The sequence below is a fragment of the Pseudorasbora parva genome, chromosome 22 (assembly GCF_024679245.1).
Source record: "Pseudorasbora parva isolate DD20220531a chromosome 22, ASM2467924v1, whole genome shotgun sequence".
Classification (NCBI taxonomy): domain Eukaryota; kingdom Metazoa; phylum Chordata; class Actinopteri; order Cypriniformes; family Gobionidae; genus Pseudorasbora; species Pseudorasbora parva.
This window is the reverse complement of record NC_090193.1, coordinates 29,986,831-30,008,246: the sequence shown is the minus strand read 5'-3', so window position 1 is coordinate 30,008,246 and position 21,416 is coordinate 29,986,831. Positions and strand designations below refer to the sequence as shown.

Here is a 21,416-nt window from a genome sequence, read left to right as displayed (position 1 = left end):
CAACATTACACAATAAAGAAAAATTTGAATGTAAAATTATTAATTACTCACCCTCATGCCGTTGGACACCCGTAACACCTTCGTTCATCTTCGGAACTCAAATGAAGATATTTTTGTTGAAAGCTGATGGCTGAGACAGGCTTCAGAAAGGCCTCCATTGGGATTCAGTACATTACCACTCACAAGACCCATAAAAGGCACTAAAGACGACATTACAAAGTCCATCTGACTACAGTGGCTGTACAATAATTTTACAAAGCGACGAAAATAGTTATTGTGCGTACTTTATCCACTAAGTTATTGACGTGAACTCGACGCATGCGCGAGAATATGATGCAACTCCACCGTTCAATACATGACCGGGAAGAGAAGGAGCACCGCTATCACGTGAGTTCCAGGTGAGTTCACGTCAGAAACCAACACGGAAGACAATATCTTGGCGGACAAAGTCATTATTTAGATTTTTTTTGCGCACATAAACTATTCTCGTTGCTTTGTAAAATTATTGTACAGCCACTGTAGTGAGATGGACTTTGTAGCGACGTCTTTAGTGCCTTTTATGGGTCTTGTGAGTGGTAATGTACTGAATACCAATGGAGGCCTTTCTGAAGCCTTTCTCAACCATCAGCTTTCAACAAAAATATCTTCATTTGTGTTCCGAAGATGAACAAAGGTCCAACGACATGTGGGTGAGTAATTAATTAAATAATTTTCATTTTTGGGTGAACTAACCCTTTAACTAATTAAAAAAACTGAAACAAAATAAATAAAACATAAAACATTATATTGAAAAATATATATAAAAATGACAACAGCACAATTTTTTTTTTATAAATGAAACAAAAATTTACATGAAAATATAAAAATTCAAAATATGAATAACTATAAAATGATATAAAGAACACTAAAATGACTCTGGTCACTCAAAAATATAAATATAAAAATAAGAAAATATATTTTGCATAAATAAAGAAACCTTAAAAAAGAAAAATTTGCATAAAGACACTCAAATATATTTTGTAAATATCGGTAAGATTTTGTTGTTGTTGTTGTATTTTTACATAATTTTTAACCACCTTTCCTCCAAAATTATTCTTAACATGGTACAGTTTTGCTTTAGGGTTAATGAGTAAAAACTTAACTATAAAGTATCTAAGTGCATGTTACTGAGTGGCTCAGGACAAACTTTCCCATTCTCAGTCAGTATTCTTAATAGTGACTCTTACTTCTGCAGTTTATTCATTTTTTCCATTAAAAATATTATAAAATTATACTTTTCATTAATCATCTTATTTTAAAGGCAGTACAACTACTACAATACTGTATACATATATTAAGTGTATGTACTTTAAGTAATTCAATAAATTAAATCAATATTTTTGTTTCTTTGCATTTAGGAAAAGGATAATATGATAGGACGTGCTTAACAGTCATTCAAATGTCAATCAGCAAAAAAAAAAAACACTTTAATAATCCAAACATAATATAATGGCTTAATTTTCTTTCCAGTCTTATATTTATCTTTTAATTCTGGAATGGGTTATGGCTAATCAAACTGATCTTAACAGTCATTTAAAAAAAAAAAAAACGTCTAATCTGCTCTTAAAATAAGACCATGGGCTTAGTCTCTATGATGCTATCTTTGGTCAAATAGCCACAAATCTGTTTCACTTGCATGCACGCACACATACACGTGGAAACACACACGTCCAAAAGGACAGAAATGAGTGTACCTCCCCAGATCACTCTTTTTCCATTCTTTTATCATTTCCTCTCACATGCTCATGCCCAGTGAGTCCAACAGAACCCCAGGAAGCACCACCACCATACAGACAACAGAGAGAAGGAGCAGATGGTCTGAGAGAATCAGAGAGAGAGACGGAGAGATGGCAAAAGGAAAGGGGAGGCGTAGGAGCATGAGAGTATGAGGGAATTTTTTTCTGGCACTTGTACAAGCAAAGACCTTATAAACTCATCATTCCGACAGAGTATTTTTAAAACAGTCTAACACCTCTACCACCGCACTGTTTTACCAAACCATTAACACGATGGAAAAAGAAGTTATAAACAGCCAGCCAACATATACTGAGATAAGGAAACTGAGTGATAGAAAAGTTTTGCTGCTGACTAAAGCAGCACTGTGATCATAATAGCTGCGCTGCTGAGCTTTTTAAACTCAACAGCAAGTTACAACTCACCAAGAGATGGAGTACACATTAGTATTATTAGCCGGTCTTTCCCTAACAGTAATTAGAGAAATTATCATAAACCTTAATACTTGGCAGTCTGCCAATCATGATAGAAGTCTCTTAAAGTTCCTATTCCATTGCCTTGATCCATATCTTTCTGCATAAGTGTGCACCAGGAATAGTGTTGGCCTAGTCGATGTGCCTCCAAAAAAGTTGCAGGTTCGTTGTGAAAGGGAATTTTAATGATTCAGGGTTCATACTCTTTAATTATTGCATCCTTTAGCTAGCATTCGGTATATTCCAAGGAGACTTTTCTTGTAAAAAGTGTTCTGCAAGTACCTTTTAATGTAATATTGTATAATTTGGTAAATGACAAGCAGCAATAAAGAATACATGATACATTAAAATATTTAAAGGATAGTTCACAAAAAAATGAAAAATATTATTTAAATCAACCTCATGTCGTTCCACACCTTTATGAGTTTCTTTCTTCCGTGAAACACAAAAGGATATTTTGAAGTCCCTAGGTTTTTTGTCCTTATGAATATGAACGTCAGTGGGGTCCAATCTTTTGTGTTCCACAGAATAAAAAAGGTAATATAGGCTACTTACTTAATGGAAGTAAATCATAACAAAATGTATTACAGTGTATGTGAACTAGCACTTTTTGTGTCTTCAAAATCAAAACTTATTTTCTTACTAATAACCACCACTCGGTGTGGTTTACTCAAACTGTGCACATACAGTATTGAAAGGCAACTTCATCTCTCTCCTTGTTTTTTCGCTCCACACTGCAAGGCTCCATTAAAGCTCATATGCTGACATCAGCAGCCCCCCTCCACACTCACACAGGCACTCAAACAGTCACTTGCACACTCCGCCAATCCCAACCAGCGGGAAACCACGCACACCCACGCAGCCTCAGGCCTCTGAACACAGACCTGCACACGTAACACATGCTTACACATGGATATGAAAACACATGCACATCAGGCCTGGCTCCACAGGGGGGACAATGTGAGCCTTGCCCACCCTGGCACCACCTCCCTCTTTATTGGGTACGGTACTAGGGTAGTACTATGATACTTTAAACTCATGGTTTAAAAATACTCCAAATGCTTTGTAGAAAATGGAAAAGGGTGGGGTAAAATCTCCTTAATTTTACAGAAATAATATTAAATAACATTTATAGACTACTTTAAGTTGGGGGGGGGGAACACGTTCAAAGTGTCTAAATTAGCTTTGCTGAACAGTGCCAGCATCTATGAAGAAGTTAAGCCCACAACTGTCTCAAAATAAATTAAATAGCATAGGTATCTAGCATGGATTTTGTGCCAAAAATCCAAACCAAAAGGGTACTACTGTGTTGTTGTTGTTTTTTGAGAAAGCATTGTTGATCAGCATCTCAAAATGATCTACAATCTATAATACATAACTACATGCATAAAAAGTAGCGTTTGGATATTAATCTTTATACCCTGTGTGCTTAATTATAATAATTTAAATTAATAATTAACTTACAGAGCGCATCAAGCAGGGGCCAGTGAAGGAACCATCGCTACCATATAACATATTACAAATCTGTACCTGTTCCCAGGGGCCCTCGTGACTGGATTTATTAAAGGATATGGCCATTCGGTGATCTTTTTGGCGTATTTTCGGATTATGTTGTCTTCACTGAAGAGAAACAGGGAGCGGTTGACCGTCAGGCAGTTCTGTCGGACCGGGATCGGGTTGTAGAGGGCCATGGTCCGGGCTCTCTGGGCCATCGATTGCTTGTACATCCTCTGGGCCCCTGGCGGGCCGCCCTGCCTGCTGCCGCCGCGTCCGGGTCCCCCCTGAACGGAGCCCCCGCCGCCGTACCTGGCCGGCACTTCGTCTCCGAACCGAGCCATTCTGTAGACACCAAACGCCAATCGTTACGAAGCAGCCGAAAAGGGGGTGAAGTCTCAGGGTGACAACACCACATTACACCCCATCCGCCTCAGCACAGAGCACACAGACATTTAGATCTGATCTTCATGGTTAAGAAATGTCCATCATAAAGCACCAAGCAAGATCTGTGGTTGGGGAAATGTGTGAGAGAGCGTGTCAGCGCCAAAAAGGGACTCAGATAACGCGATTGATGGATGGATAGATGGAGTATGTCTTTTCAATGGTGCAGTCGGTTAAACAAATAGTCAAACATAAAGAGATAAAATGTCGACGAATTATCTTCCTCAGGAGGGTGGGAGCCACATTTTAAGAAGTATTTCCTGTCTCAACAGCTCGGTGTGGGTCGTCTTGCCATTTGAAAGGTGTACATTCAGATCCTTTTAGCATAATTGCGTTAATAAATTACATTTAAATTGGCATCAACTATATCAGGTCTAATACGTCTTTCTAAGGAGTTGCATTATAGTTTCCCACCCCCATCCACAAGACAAAATTATAATAGAAAAATGGTAAAAACCGTTTAATTATTAATTTATTTCTGTGGAATCCGCAATGTTTGGTATACTATTGCAATATTCAGACTCCCCTCCGCCAAACTATCGAATTACACTCGCAAATTGTAGACAACGTGCTTCCCAAAAAAATCCACACCTTGGTGACATTTGTTGATTTTAGTCATTTAAGTTTATCTGCTTTTTTAGAGCCATATCGGTCCTATAGGGTGGGCGTGAGCGCGCGCTGGGAAAACAAAAAACACCATGTCAAGATATAATGATGGTCTCTTGCGGTTTCTCCCTCAATTCCTCAATAAAAATAATTATCATCTATACTCCAGCACTCGTAGACAAATCCAAGACGCGGGAAATCCGACGGTGGTCGTTGTAAGGAGCATAATCAGTTTTGGAGAGTCGCCGGAGCGCGTGGATTGAAGCTCGAGCACGCATCTTCTGTGGTAACCGAGAGGAACCAAGAGGCACCCATCGCCTGAAGCCCCCCAAAAATGCTCCGCCTCAGGTTGTTTTCTGTCGCCTCAGAGGACGACGTCCGATTATTTCGGATTTAAAAGTTTTATTTTTTGGCGGATAAAACGAAACGGAGACGCGGGGTCTCGAGCGCAGTCCTCCTCAGATCAGCTGGCGGGTTTAGAGCAACTGATCAATTTAACGCTCGTGCTCAAGCCTTGCAGCACATGACGCGCGTCCCCGTAGCGATTCGCTTATCCTCCAGCTCACTCCTCCTTATGGCCAAGACAAGACTCAACCGAGCACTGCGTGCCATTTTGCTTCTTCTCGCAAACAGTGTGAGACGAGACATAATCCAAAGGCGATAGATGGATTCATATCTCTCAATACGTATTGTGTCTGAGTCATACACCTTGCCGGAAGAGGGAGTGTGTACTTGTTGACCAAGTATGGATTTGTGGGGTCCTTATTACACATTAAATGTTACTACAATTAATCAATATGATAGACTGAAAATCTTAATTAAAAAAAACTGTGGTTGCTTGAAAATTACGGATTGTTTTTTTTTTAGTAATTGTATATTTTTTGTATATCATTAAAGTATAAATATGAACATACAAATTCAATTAGAATATGTAATTATACACATAATAAAAGTGAAAGAAAATCCACAATTTGTTACAGCAGCAAAAAAAAAGACATCAGGAAACACACTACACAAAAATAATACAAAATTAACTAAATAATATGAATGCATCATAAAACACTCCAATGTATGCTATTTTCACAAGGCTTTTTTTTTGCATCGTTACAAATAACATTTAAAATAAGTTATGTTTGAACATTCACTGTTAAATGAATGAATGAATCATGGTTTCTACAAACATATTAAGCAGCACAACGGTTTTCAACTTTGATAATAATAAGAAATGTTTCTTGAGCAGCAAATTAGCATATTAGAATGATTTCTGGAGGATCATGTGACTGAAGGCTGCTGATAATTCAGCTTTGCCATCTAAGGAATACATACTTTTATAAAATAAATTCAAATAGAATTTTAAATTGTAATAATATTTCACAATATTACTGTTTTACATATTTTTTTAAATTAAATAAATGTAGGCCTGGTGAGCATAAGATACATCTTTCAAAGTCATAAAAAATATTAACGACCCCAGTTTAAATCAAAAACTGTAAAGTATGTCCCTTTGCCCATAAACTATTAGGCGGATTACTTTTTAGTTATTTTAAATATATAATTTTAACATTTTATTTTACTGCAATACCCATAAACTATTAGGCGGATTACTTTTTAGTTATTTTAAATATATAATTTTAACATTTTATTTTACTGCAATACCCATAAACTATTAGGCGGATTACTTTTTAGTTATTTTAAATATATAATTTTAACATTTTATTTTACTGCAATACTATAGTGTCCTATACGGATTTAAATATAATTTAAATATTTCCCCTAATTTTATGAGGTAAATTACATTTTTTTATGTTAACGTAAATCTACTGTCTTTTAGAATAGTTATGTATTTTTTAGCATGTAAGATAACTTACGGTACAGTTAACCAATAACACGTTTCTACATTACAGTGCAATGTGATGCTCTCTCTCTCTGAACAGACAGTTTGTCAGCCTGAAAAGACACTCAGGAGAGAGTGTGTGTCCTAAAAACACTCTGCTCATATCATGCCCATCTGTCCACCTGGCACCAGCCTCTGAAATGCCTTTGGTTGCTAATTCCCTGGGTTTACACTCCAGCTAAACTTGCTGAGAAAACGTGTACGATTTCCATCTGAAGACAGCTGGTGGCATACTAACGGGCTGTGAACTGAATTTGGAAATATTCAGTTTGAAAGAAATCGCAATTTTTGCAGCAGCTCTAGATAGATGCTGTCCACGGTGCTGAAACGACACTATCCCCCTGCACTGAAAATGCGCTATCCATGGTCCTGAAACCACTATCAGAAATAAAGCAGCGCAGGTACATCATGATTAGTCAGCGCACTTGTTCTGGGAGCTTTTCGAGTCAAGCTGCCCATAATAATGCAATAAAAGGGGAGGATTCCCGCTGAGGAGGTGGAGTGGTTGTCCTGGTAGTGGGCGATCGCGAGTGTCGGTAAGGGGCGTGGATGCGCAGTCTGTAGAGTATCTGCCGGAGCGCCTGGTGTAATGCAACAAAGACAATGAGCTTCCGCGCTGAGAGACATGGTTAATTAAAGCATAATGCATTCGCTTGGGGAGACAATTTGACAAAAGGTTTTATAACACACAGCACAGAGGGGAGAGCGAGAGAGAAATCACCATTGCAGCACACACTGCACATAGGTGACTATTCACTGCTAGCCTACAGCAAAACATTTTAGAATGAATTCCTCGAACTCTTAGTCTTATATAGTATGATTTTTGACATTTGCATCATAGCCAGTTCAAATGCAATAAATAAGGCAGACAACTGAATCAATGTTTATATATCTTGTGTGCATTCTGTGCACCATGCGTGTGTGTATATGCAACAGCATGCTATGTGTTCCCGTGTTTCTGGCTGAGCCGCGAGACTGAGTCGTGCTGGGGCCCTGATGTGCACCATTGTCATTCAGACCGCGTTCACACGGAAACCCTGCAGGAAGCACCCAGTGCTCCCCCGCATTCTCTCTCTCTCCCTCTGGCTTGCTTTTTGCTCTTGCTCTCTCTCCCCGGTCCGCTCCTCTCCTTATTCGTTCCATCCTTCCACTGCCTCTCTCACTGCGCCCATCTAGCCTCAAGTACAGCAAGAAGCAGAGAGAATGTATCAGAACACATGGGAAATGCAAATATGTGCGTGTTTGTTTAGAATGGAAAGACATATAACTCTATAACCACCTGCTCTCTAAGCTCTGGCCCTTCAGGAATATACAGGGTTACCATATGGTGTTTTGACTGAGCATAGCGTGAAGCATGATAACCCTTCCACCATCCACACACAAGCGGTGAGCATTGGCTCTAATAGGAAAGCCGACAACAATAAGGTTGGGACGGGGCACTTTGCGTTCGCCCTATGCCCTTGTTCCTACCAAAAAAAGTTATGGATAAATGAATCAAGAGTTGGAATTATATATCACTTTTCAGGTGAATTTTCACACCTATGGCATTTTAAAATGACTGAGATAAGTCAAACAGCATGTAGAGCGCATGAGAATGCACAGAAAATCACCACCTGCCAAGAACCCATGAGTCTCTGAGCAATAAAGAGCGCGTATGTGGAGACGGAGGGAGGGGGGGCTACTATATTTAAACCGGGCTAGCGAGAGCAATAGATTCATCCTCAGCTTATCTTCGGTGTATGGCAGCAGGAGGTGTGTTTAGCCCCTTTACAGGCTGTCTCAAGAGGTTAGAATATGCTCAAGAACTCACTTACTCTACTGCTCTGTGACTGCAACACATTAGAAAGCAGCTCGCTCACCTACAGCAAGAACAAATGCCCCAGCTTGGAGGTGTCAATCAAAGGAATCAGATGTGACAACTCTACACTTGTGGCAATAGATGCTGTCATTATAATCCCAGGAACAAGTTGCTCTTATAAAGTCTTGGAGGAAGAGTCGGAGAAATGGTTTTACTCAAACTTCACTCTGGGTTTAAGGGACAATGCAATAATACAGTAGCCCAAAAATGTATTTAGACACAACGTTAAAGCTGCATTAATTGCATTGTATTAGAAAATAAAATATAACATTTAGTATTAATAGTATTTGCAAACAAATTTTTCATAAATATACACGTTTTACAAACCGGGCTCCATTTTTAGTGCTATCAAGTCATGAAACATCCAACAAACAGTGTTCAAATACTATTTATCTTCATTTATTTTAACGTTACATCTATATATTTTTTTTTTATTTGTGATAAGTTTGTGCTGTTTGTCTTTAAAATAAATAAATAGCTATATTAATGTATATTTTATTAAAGGGTTAGTGCACCCAAAAGTGAAATTGATGTCATTAATGACTCACCCTAATGTCGTTCCACACCCGTAAGACAGAACACAGTTTAAGATATGTTATATTTTAGTCCCAGAGCATAAGCAGTCTATGCACACTTTACTGTCCATGTCCAGAAAGCTAATAAAAACATCATCAAAGTAGTCCATATGTGACATCAGTTATTAATTGGAATCTCTTGAAGCATCGAAAATACATTTTGGTCCAAAAATAACAAGAACTATGATTTTATTCAGCATCAGTCTTCTCTTCCGCGTTTGTTTTCAAACCTCAAATAAAGATTCAAACGGTTATGAATCAGTGAATCGATCAATGATTCGGATCGCCAATGTCACGTGATTTCAGCAGTTTGGAACACGTGTCAAACTGCCATACTGCTGAAATCACGTGACATTGGCGAAGTGTGCATAGACTGCATATGCTCTGGGACTAAAATATAAAATATCTTAATCTGTGTTCAGAAGATGAACTGAGGTCTTATGGGTGTGGAATGACATTAGGGGGAGTCATTAATGACATAAATTTTAATTTTTGGGTGAACTAACCCTTTAATAATTATTAATTATTAAATTAATAAATGTAGTATGTATTTTCGTGTCTACAATTGCATACACCTTTGTCCAGTAATATGCACTTGAGCTGAGGCTGAGCCAGTCTTGAGTTCTGTCCAGAAAACGATTCTATACTCAATGATTCATAAACCTAAATAATTCATAGCAGCCATGCATATTAGCCCAGCTCTCATTATTAATCTTTGATCTGTTTAACTCTCTGCAGCATCTCCAAGTGTAAGTGTGTGGATGTGTTTTCCTAATACAGCTCTAGACCTTCTCTTTTATCATTTTTCTCTTACATTAGTCTACACTTTCCAACTCACTTTTCTGTCCATTCAATCAAACTGCAAAATGTACACACACATACACCATCACAGACCTGATAACGCATTACCCAGAATTATATCTAAGCACTGATGCATGCTGGCCTGTGTTCAATTGTTTAATATTTAATTAGGCAATGCATTAAGTACCAAGGTGCTTCAGTATAAAGGAAGGTTCTGCTCTATGTATACTGCCAAAGGATCAGAAATGATCACTCTGACCTAGAAAACAACTTTTGTTTTACATAGATAAACACGGATACATATATTTGAAGAGGGATTGTTCAACCAGAAATGAGAATGGACCCTCATGTTGTTCCAAACCTGGATGCCTTTCTTTTTTATATGGAACAGAAAAGAATAAACTTTAAAAAAGCATTTTATTCTTAAATATACACTGATTAGGCATACTATTATGACCATTTGAAGTGAATAACACGAATTATCTCTTTCTCACAGCACCTGTTAGTGGGTGGGATATATTAGGCACCAAGTGAACATTTTGTCCACTAAGTTGATGTGTTAGGGAAGCGTAAGGATTTGAGCGAGTTTGACAAGGGCCAAATTGGGATGGCTAGACAACTGGGTCAGAGCATCTCCAAATCTGCAGCTCTTGTGGGGTGTTTCCAGTCTGCAGTGGTTAGTAGCTATCAAAAGTGTTCCAGTGGTGGACCGGCAACAATGTCATTGGTAGCCAAGGGTCATTGATGCATGTGGTCTGATCAAATTAACAAGCTTCTGTAGCTAAAATTGCTCAAGAAGTTAATGCTGGTTCTGATAGAAAGGTGTCAGAATACACAGTGCATTGCAGTTTGTTGCGTATGGGGCTGCATAGCCGCAGACCAGTCAGGGTGCCCATGCTGACCCCTGTTCACCACTGAAAGTGACAAGTGCACGCACATGAGCATCAGAACTCGACCATGGAGCAATGGAAGAAGATGGCCAGGTCTGATTAATCACATTTTCTTTTACATCACGCTGATTGCTGGGTGCATGTGCGTCACTTACCAGGGGAACACATGGCACCAGGATGCCCTATGGAAATAAGGTAAGCTGGTGGAGGCAGTGTGATCCTTTGGGCAATGTTTTGCTGAGAAACCTAGGGTCCTGGCATCCATGTCGATGTTACTTTGACATGGACCACCTACCTAAGCATTGTTGCAGACCATGTACTCCGTTTGATGGAAACGCTATTCCCTGGTGGCTGTGGCCTCTTTCAGCAGGATAATGTGCCCTGCCACAAAGCTAAAATGGTTCAGGTTTGAGGTGTTGACTTGGCCTTCATATTCTCCGGATCTCAATCCAATCGAGCATCTGTAGGATGTGTTTAACAAACAAGAGGCGAAAGGATCAGTTTTGGTGTGCACCCCGAGCTCATTTGATGTCAGAGTTCGGTTGGTTTGGATGATGTAAACGCGGTCTTCCGAACTCGGCTGCGCACCCGCGAACCGTACCCGAGTCCGCTTAAAAAGGTGTTCTGGGGTTCAGTTCACGGGACGGTTTGTTGCTGATGTGAATGTAGTCTTACTAAATAGTGGAAGTGAACTGCTATTAATGACATATGATTTGGTAAAAGTGTGTGTTTTGTGTGTTTCACTCATTTACCTGACAAGCGTCACTAACATACTGCAAGCAAAGAGTTGTAGTCTGTAGATCTTATTTCTGCTCGTCTTCTGCATTTTTTTAGTGCATTCGTGGCGGATAGATGCAAGTGCCATTGCGTACTGAAGCTTTGGTAACAAAACCAACGGTTCAACAATAAAAATATAAAAGTGACGGGAACAACACTATGCATTTCACTGCATTCACACTTGCTGTCGTTACTAGCAACCAGGTAAACAGCTGCTGCTTTGATGACACAAACGAACCCCGGTTCAGACCTAAATAATATAATATGAACACAGTCACGCAGGGGGAGGGGGAGCAATCGAACTCGGGTTCTGTCCAGGCAATCGAACCAAGTGTAAAAGCACCCTTCAGCTGCTAACATTTTTCAGCTAGATACCACAGCACACCTTCAGGGGTCTAGTGGAGTCCATGCCTTGACAGTTCAGGGCAGTTTTGGCAGCAAAAGGGAGACTAACACAATATTAGATGTATATTGCACAATATTGGATTGAATAGATTAGTCATAACATTATGCCTGATCAGTGTACATATACAGTATGTATTTTTTTATTTAGTTTGATTTAGTTTGGAATAACATGAGAGTGAATAAAAAGAGTGAATAAAGGATGACAGAATAGAACAATCCCTTATTGTAAATTATCAGATGGACTTTTAATTTAACAATACATTTGAATAATTATAATATTATTATTAAATATGGATTGCATAGATTCTTCTTAAACTAGTTTCATGCTGTGTGTTGATTCTCTTGTATCTGAAAAAAGAAGCAGCAACTCTAATGAATTAAACTGCAGAACCTAATCATACAACTTAAGATTAACTGAAACCTTAACCCTGTTGTATCTGCTGCCTTTCAGATGATGATATTCCAAAATGAAATGCAAATCTAATGTTATAAAAAATATTTGGTCTTTATCTGCATCTTTTTCATCCAATTCTTAGGCCAATGAGGTTAAATGAATATAGTCCTCAGAGAGAGAGAGGGATAGCAGAAGAAGAGGGAGAGTTTATGAGGGGGGGGGGGATAAGTGACAGAGAGAGGAATGGGAGAGGATGGGAGAAGAGCCACAGTAATTAGGAGATTGGTCTTTTTTGGCTGTTCTGTGTGTTTGCAGAAGGACTGAGTGTGTATTAATTGATGAACTGATTGATGAGGGGGGATGGAGGGAGGGAACAAGAGGTGGAGAGAGCGAATGGAGGGGTGAGACTGCACTGCTGGCCTCAGCTAATGGCCCAAGACTGTTGTAGTAAGCAGTCTACTGAGAAGGATCAGCACTTACACACATGCACACGCATACACACACGCTAAGTGTTTGCACACACTGTATGTACACAGAAACATTTACAATATAAATACACGTGCATTTAAGCTTAATTTGCATAGTAAAGAATCAGAGGGAGTCAAAGTGGCCGCTTCAGCCACAGTGACTAATCTCCCTGCTGAGATAATGGCCCTTCTGACCCTCCGACCACATACAGGATATTTGAAATTGTTGAGTTTCTGGGACAGAATGAGCAGTGACCAATGGGCTTATTCTCTCACTGAAGTAATGACAAGCTCTTTGTCCTGACAGCATATGATCCAAATTTTTCTCTCTAAATGCAAAGCCACATATCACAGACTGAAGTACTTCAGTAACTGTGCATTTCTCTTATATTTTTCTACACTGGAAATAAGAATGTGTAGGCAGGATATTGAATTTAAATTGTATTCTCAAATAGTGACAGATCTTTTATTCTGTATAGTACATCCAAGTGTAATGGATGTTGCTATAACACACAAACACAAAAAATTAAGGTAATAAGTCTTTAAAAAAATGCAGGTGGTGTGATCCAATAAATAGCCTTGAACAGGGACAGACTAGGGATGACCCAGGCCACAGCCAGAACTGCGATCCATGGCGGCGGAGCTGGGGGGAGGAGCCATGGAGGACGGTGTTCAGTCAGAACCAATGGGATGATTGGAATATACAAGCGGTTGAGCCCACCGTGCAGCCAAATAGCCAATGTAGCATAGAGACATCGAAGACCTTGGAGTCGGAGGCAAAGCCTGGGGGAGGTAAGAGCTAGCTGGTCAGCTAACTCAGGCTCCAGGGTAATGTCCTGTTTGATCGATCCTCTTGGCGTGGACTAAAACATTGTGGTGGAGATGAGCTTTTTGTCTGCAGGGGGCTCGTGCTGATGCTCCTCGCAGTGGGATGTCTCTGGCTGGGCACTGGGTTGGGAGTGAGACTGGCTTAGTCATCAGCTGGTCCAGTGATCAGCGATGATGGCCAGTATACCTGCACATAATCCACAAAAAGCACCGCTTTCGTGGCAGAAGGTCAGGAACGAGCACAGACAGTCTGGTAAAGGTGTATGGTAGGTGAGATTGAGAAATTTCATCTGTTATTCGAGGAAGCATATTAACTGGAATGAGGGAGAGTCCATGGTGAAAGATTAATAAACACAAAAATCAACAAAAAACACATGCAACGAGAAATGGAGATAGATCTTATAAGTATTGGGACACCCCTCCAAATCAATAAATTCAGGTGTTCCAATCACTTCCATGGCCACAGGTGTATAAAATCAAGCACCTAGACATGCAGATGCTTCTACAAACATTTGCGAAAGAATGGGTGCTCTTAGGAGCTCAGTGAATTCAAGTGCTATACCGTGATAGGTTGCTACCTGTACAATAAGTCCATTTGTGAAATTTCTTCACTAAATATACCACAGACATTGGTGATATTATAACAAAGTGGAAGCAATTGTGAAACAACAGCAACTCAGCCACAAAGTGGTAGGCCCGGTAGAATCACAGAACGGGGTCAGCGCATGCTGAGGCGCAAAGTGTGCAGAAGCCAGCAGACCTCTAAACTTTGTTTGGCCCTCAGATTAGCTCATGAACAGTTCGTAGAGAGCTTCATAGAATGAGTTTCCATGTGGCATCCAAGCCTTACATCACCAAGTGCAATGCAAAGCATCAGATGCAGTGCTGTAAAGCACGCCAGCACTGGACTCTATAGCAGAGGAGATGTGGTCTCTGGAGGGACGAATCACGCTCCTCTGTCTGGCAACCCAATGGATGAGTCTGGATTTGAACTTGCCTGACTGCATTGTGCCAAGTGTAAAATCAGGGATTATGGTGTGGGGTTGTTTTTCAAGGGTTGGGCTTCCTTAGTTGCAGTAAAAGAAACTCTTAATACCTTTTATACCAAGACATTTTGGACAATTTCATGCTCCCAACTTTGTGGGAACAGATTGGGGATGGCCCCTTCCTGTTCCAACGTGACTGCGCACCAGTGCACAAAGCAAGAACCATAAAGACATGGATGAGTGAGTTTGGTGTGGAGAAACTTGACAGGCCTGCACAGAGTCCTGAACTCAACCCGATAGAACACCTTTGGGATGAATTGGAGAGGAGACTGAGAATCAGACCTTCTCATCCAACATTAGTGCCTGACCTCACAAATACACTTCTAGAAGAATTGTCAAAAGTTCCCATAAAAACACTCCTAAACCTTAAGGAGTTTAAGCTGTTATTGCTGCAAAGGGTGGACCAACTCCATATTAAACCCTACCCTACGCATTAAGAACGGGATGTCATTACAATTCATGTGCATGTAAAGGCAGGTATCCCAAACCTTTTGTCAATATAGTGTATTGATGGCCTCAAATGAATTATCGCTGTCACTGGTTCTATGCAACAGTTGTTGACTGTATTTTGAGATGTGGCTGTTGCACTCAAAATATAGAGACAGATTAATGCATGCTTAATGGGGCAAGGTTTAAACGAATGAAACAATTCGCATACGTCACCTGAGAGGCCCAGATGTGACATTCAGTTTCATTACGAGGTTATTATTTTTTTTATTTTTTTTATGAAACCTGCACAGATGAATTGTTCACAATAAGATCTATAACATGCATTTAGAAAATTGAAAGGGTGAATTTTCCTTTAATGCAATCTTTAAGTTGTGCACGCACATATAATTTTTCTCCAGCAAGCCCACAAAGAACAAATACAAGCCACACACATTCAAAAAGTAAAGTTATGCCACAAATTAAATATAATAATATGGTAACATTTTATAATAAGGTTCTATTAGTAAACATTAGCTAATGCGTTAACATACAATGAGCAATACATTTGTTACAGTATTTATTAATCTTTGTTAAAATTTAAATAACAATAAAAATGCAACTGTTCATTGTTAGTTTATGTTAGTTAGGGTGCAGTAAATAATATGAATAGATACAACTTTTAATTTGAATAATATATTATTAATTAATTAATTTAATAATGTAAATGTTGATATTAACATTGTTAGTCAACGTTAACTAATCTAGTAAACAAATGTTAACAAATGTACCCAGTAAAGGGTTAACACAACTATTGTTTGCACAGTATTGCACTGGATTTATGTTGATGTGCTGTTAAAAACTGACCGTTGCAACCAATGAACAGGAGTAAGAGAAAAATATCAGAGGCGTGAACATAAACGCAGAGTCATTCAATCTGTCAGCCTTTTTATTCTTAATCGGTCAAGATATGGCTAGTTAACCAGGCACTGCTAGCAGATGCATAACTTCACCATCTGGACCAAAAAAGAATCTTTCCTAAGACAGCCATTCAAAATCAGCAATGTATTTTAGAATGTATATTTTTGTAAGCAAAATATAGTTAATCCTTTATTATAGAGTAGTAGATGATCAGCAATTTTTAACAATGTATCATAACCAAGATGACATAAATGCTTACAATTCATGCGTCTCAAAACGATAGATGAAAAAGACAGAGAGAGGGAAAATGAAAAGAGCATATTAGAGGCAGGAAATTATGTTAAAAGCAGGAGGTGTGACCAGAGGAGGATGGGAAATTATGAGTAAGCAGGAGAGATGGTGAATGAGTCTGGCCAAGAGCGCTGTGACCACGTCAGCCCATCGATCCCTCCTTCCACTTCTCCATCCCTCCTCCCTTCATCCTTCCTTCTTTCCATCCATCTATGCATCTAGCCAGTGTGCTGAGCGTTCGTTTTTTCCTGCTACTGCAAATGGCAAATCAGCCCTGATTCATCACTGAGGGCCTTTCAATTAAAGTGAAAACACTTGGCGAGAGAGAGGGGGAGGAGTCAAAAGATCTGAGTTAGAGAAAGAGGGAAATGGATAGGGAGGGGAAAATAGAGAGAAGGAAGTATATTTGTGTGTAAGTGTGCATAGCATCAGTGTCCTTCCGGCAAAAATAAAGTGCTTTCTCTCAACATAAAATAAAAAAGGCCCCTATTTGCAAATAATTCCTAGTTTTATTGTGCACAATCCATCAGTGCATATTATTTCAAAGTTTCAAAAAATATATTAATATTAATGCATGTAAACAAATTGAATTAAAGTAGCAAACAGGACAAAACATTGGAAATGTTATGTAAGGAAGTCCATTAAAATTCATAAAAATGGATGGATGGATGGATGGATGGATGGATGGATGGATGGATGGATGGATGGATGGATGGATGGATGGATGGATGGATGGATGGAATTTAGTATATTTGGCTTACTACAGACAGACAGACAGACAGACAGACAGACAGATAGACAGATAGACAGATAGACAGATAGATAGATAGATAATAATAAGATACAACCTATCTTCAGTGTCCTTGTTCAGAGAAAGTTCTTGTTCTTCTTGTTCTTGTTTTGGCATACCATTTTATTTCAGGGTGAGAGAGACAGAAAGGGCAAGAGAGTGTTTGCGCTTATGAGCATGTGTTTGTCTTGTGCAGAAGACTACGAGACTTGATGACGTAACTAGTTAAGTCTCTTTTACCACACACACACATAAATCAGCTTTTATGTCTTTCATAATCAATTGCACTACTACTGACTCACCTACATCTCATTGAAGAAAGGAAATCATATATGGGTTTGGAAGCTGGAGTAAATGACAGTTTTATTTTGGGTGGAAACTTTCTATTAACATTTGCTTTGTTTCTATCACTTTGATATCCTTTTTTGTTTTTGTGTGTGCATTTGCCAGCTGCACTCTGCTGCATCTCATTTCCACTCATGTCGTTAGGACAGCATAAATCACACTCTCTGAGAGTTTCATTGAGAAAAGAGCCAAGCTCAAACTGGCAGCCAGCCAATCAGGGAGAGTGACCCTGAGAAGACATGTGAGCGATGGGACGCATGGCTACTCAGACAGGCTGGAGCACTTAACGGTGACGCTAGTCAGAACAGAACACTGGTGACATGGTGGCTGCTGGGAATACGGTGCGTACTGTATATTAACACTGATGCATTTCATTGAACACAAACCTGAGAGCTGCAGTTTTCCGGTACTTAATTCAGTTGATGAGATAATGGTCAAGTATTAAAGAGGAATTGATACGATGAAAATGACCAAATGGCGCGTCTGAAAAATTACACAAATAAACAACTGTGGTATTCAACAAGAAGCCTTAAAGGAGTGGTTCATCCCAAAATCTATTTTTTTTTATTAAGGCACCCTCATGATGTTCTAAAACTTCTATAGAAAACAAAATAAAATTGGTCACAGATTACTTCAAAATATCCTCTTCTGCATTCTGCAGAAGAACATGCTGTCCTTGTTTGCCCAGCCTGATGTCTTTTAAAACTTATATGACCTACAAAAAGAGTAATTAATTGCAGAATGCCCAAAATGCTTTCTTACAATAAAAGTGAATGGTGATCTAATCACAGCTACCATGAAAGGTTTTCTGTGAATACCTTTAATTTCAAATTCAAAGTTATGACATGTTTAAGAAGACTTTTACTTTTAAAAACCTTTTTAGACCTTGAGACCACAGTCACCATCCACTTTCATTCAAAGGAAAACAGCAGCTCAGATGTGTGACCCTGGAGTCTGGACCGCAAGACCAGTCATAAGGGTACATTTTTAAAAATTGAGATTTATAGATTTATACATAATCCAAAAGCTGAATAAATAAGTGTTAATTGATGTATGTTTTTTTGTGTGTGTGTGTGGATAGGACAATATTAGGCCGCAACACTGATCTTTACTTAATATCCTAATGATGTTTGGCATAAAATATATTTTTTTTACCCATTTTTGGCTATTGCCACAAATATACCTAGGTGACTTATAACTGGTTTTGTGGTCCAGGGTAACATATAATGGTAAACGTCTCCTTTTGTGTTCCACAGAAGGAAATAAATGATCCATCTAGGTTTGAAACAGCATGAGGGTGAGCAGCTTATTCACAGCATGAGTGATATAAAATGTTAGTGATGTCCCTTCTAATGGTGGATCAGGTTTTCTTAGACTTTTACTGCTTTTGCAGCAACTGCACAGTGATCTGAGAGAATTCAGGCACAGGCACAGGCATATGGCAATCATACTGATTAAATCCATTCAATCAAGAGCCTGTCAAAATGAGTTGTAACACTACTGCTGTAATGATCATCGCAATGTTATGAGCCGAGGCTTAGAGCAAGAGAGTGGGCGAGAGACGAAGAGCAGCAAGTGCTTGAGTGTTTCAAGATGGGAGATCCCCATAGCGGTGGGTGATTACAGGGTGACAAAACAGTAGGTGGGGCTGCAGAAATCTAACAGGACTGTCCTGCAGTGCCACCACGTGTCTGATAATGGAAGAACAGGCAAAAAAAATTAACAGTTTTTGCAACTTCACCTACTTTACAGCTCATGGGAGGTAAGTTTGTGTTTTTTAAATAAATGTCTAGCTTAATGCTTTGAAATTTGCCTCAAGCATAGTTTCGTCCTGTTAACAGCAAATAACAATGCTAATTAAATATATAACTTAAATTCAATGAGGCTAAACGTACAGAAAGGCTGATGTTAAATTCACAACACCCATGCTGTATATTTTAACAGAAAAAGCTAAAAGTATTAGAAAAGAGTAATTACATTAATGAATTCAAACACCACATATATCTTCTACACATTTTATTTATCATCGACATCTAAGATTATGAAGGAATAATATAATATAAAAAATTATTTACAACCATTCAAAACTTTGGGGCCGATTAAAAAAAAAAAAATTATATATATATATATATATATATATATATATATATATATATATATATATATATATATATATATATATATATATATATATATATATATATATATATACAAATTGATAAATATATTTTCTATTTAATGTTATTTATTCCTGTGATGGCAAAGATGAATTTTCAGCAACATTATTCCAGTCTTCTGTGTCACATAATTTAAAGGAATATTTTTTTAATATTATCAATGTTGAAAACAATTGTGCAGCTTAATATTATAAATTAATGTGAAACTGTATATATACTCTCATTACATCATCTGGTTATTTTTTTATGTCCATTAAAAGGGATAGTTCACCTAAAATTTTTAATTTGCTCATCCTCAAGTCATCAAATAACATTCTCCTTTAGACGAATACAATTTTTTTTTAAAAAGTCCTGGCTAATCCAAGCTTTATAATGGTTTTTCAAGTCCATACAAATGCCTCCTGTCTGTCATATAATGTGTTTCACAGGGCTCTGTGGGGTTAACAAATGCCTTCTGAAGCTAATCAATGCATTTGTGTAATAAAAATATTAAAGTTACGGCCGATTGCCTTCCTTATTCAACTAATGGAAAAAGTGTTGAAAGTGCCTCTGCAGTTCAAAATACTTGCACTCGTCAGATATTTTAATGGACTTCAAAAACAGAACAATCCCTGTCATTGTAATGCTTGGACTGGCTAATCCTTTTTTAATATACATTTTTAAAGAAAACTTTAATATAAAAGAAGAATGTGATATACACCTAGGAGGACTTGAGGGAGTAAATAATATGCTAATTTTTATTTTTAGGTGAACTATTCCTTTAATGTGTCTGTTACTTTAAACATAGCAAAATACCTTACAATAAAAATTACCACACACACACACACACAGTTACAAAGCAGTTGAATATTTTGCCCAGGAGAGGGCAGTAACTAACATTTTAAAAGGCACGCCAGCTTGTTCTTGAAGCTGTGTATAAATAATTCTTATACTGTACCATCTCCAATAAATACCTTTGAATTACTCGTGGTTTTTAAGTTAAATCTTAAAATCGAATTAAAGCATAATGTGTCTTGTCTTGTGAAATCGGCAAGGATCTAGACAAATCGTGACATATGATCGAAGGGAATTCAATATGTCTCTGAATATGAGGGGGAAGTAAAGCACTGTCATAAAGAAATTATTTATGACATAACATCCACTGAGAATATTACTGTGAGCATGTTAGTCTTCCAGCACTTCTTTACCTGAATGAACACTGATAGTGCACTTGTTTTTAGTAAGAACTGTATAGCCAGATTTTTTGGCTTTAACATCCTCTACTACACACACTGCATACCGGTAGTATTATTAGCTAACATAAATATATGACAATGGCTATCTGCAGAGTGATGTGGAAGCATTTGACATAAAAGGTATACAGAGTATTTGTTTTATTCTGAAAATATGTGTACATCCACTGTAAATAGTTATAACACTCATATTTATCTTTAGCAGCCCAGTTTTACACACCCCATGAATCAATCATATGTGTATTGTGTCATATTTGTTATTAGTCCGTGAGAAAGGAAGTCTGAATGGGTGTGAATAAGGGTCAGACTGTCCACCCCCCCAGAGCAGATTTTAGCTGCCCCTGCTGTGACCTTTGGGCCAGCAGCAGATGGAATGGGCTCACTGGCTGCATTAGCATCTAAATGGCTCAGAGAAACAACAGAGGACAGAGAGGTGAGTTCTGCCCTACAGACATGAATAACAAGAGATACACAGAAAGACACACAAACATAGGTAGGATCTATTTTCA

The 21,416-nt window shown here is 38.4% G+C and overlaps 1 protein-coding gene across 1 annotated transcript in view; it reads right to left on the bottom strand.

Moving 5' to 3' along the window:
* The window catches only part of cacna1ab (calcium channel, voltage-dependent, P/Q type, alpha 1A subunit, b), a 162,040-nt gene that overhangs the window by 124,194 nt on the left and 16,430 nt on the right, over positions 1–21,416 (bottom strand). The window contains 1 exon segment of the mRNA XM_067432376.1: positions 3,820–4,085. Within this exon segment, the coding sequence (XP_067288477.1) occupies positions 3,820–4,085 (266 nt within the window).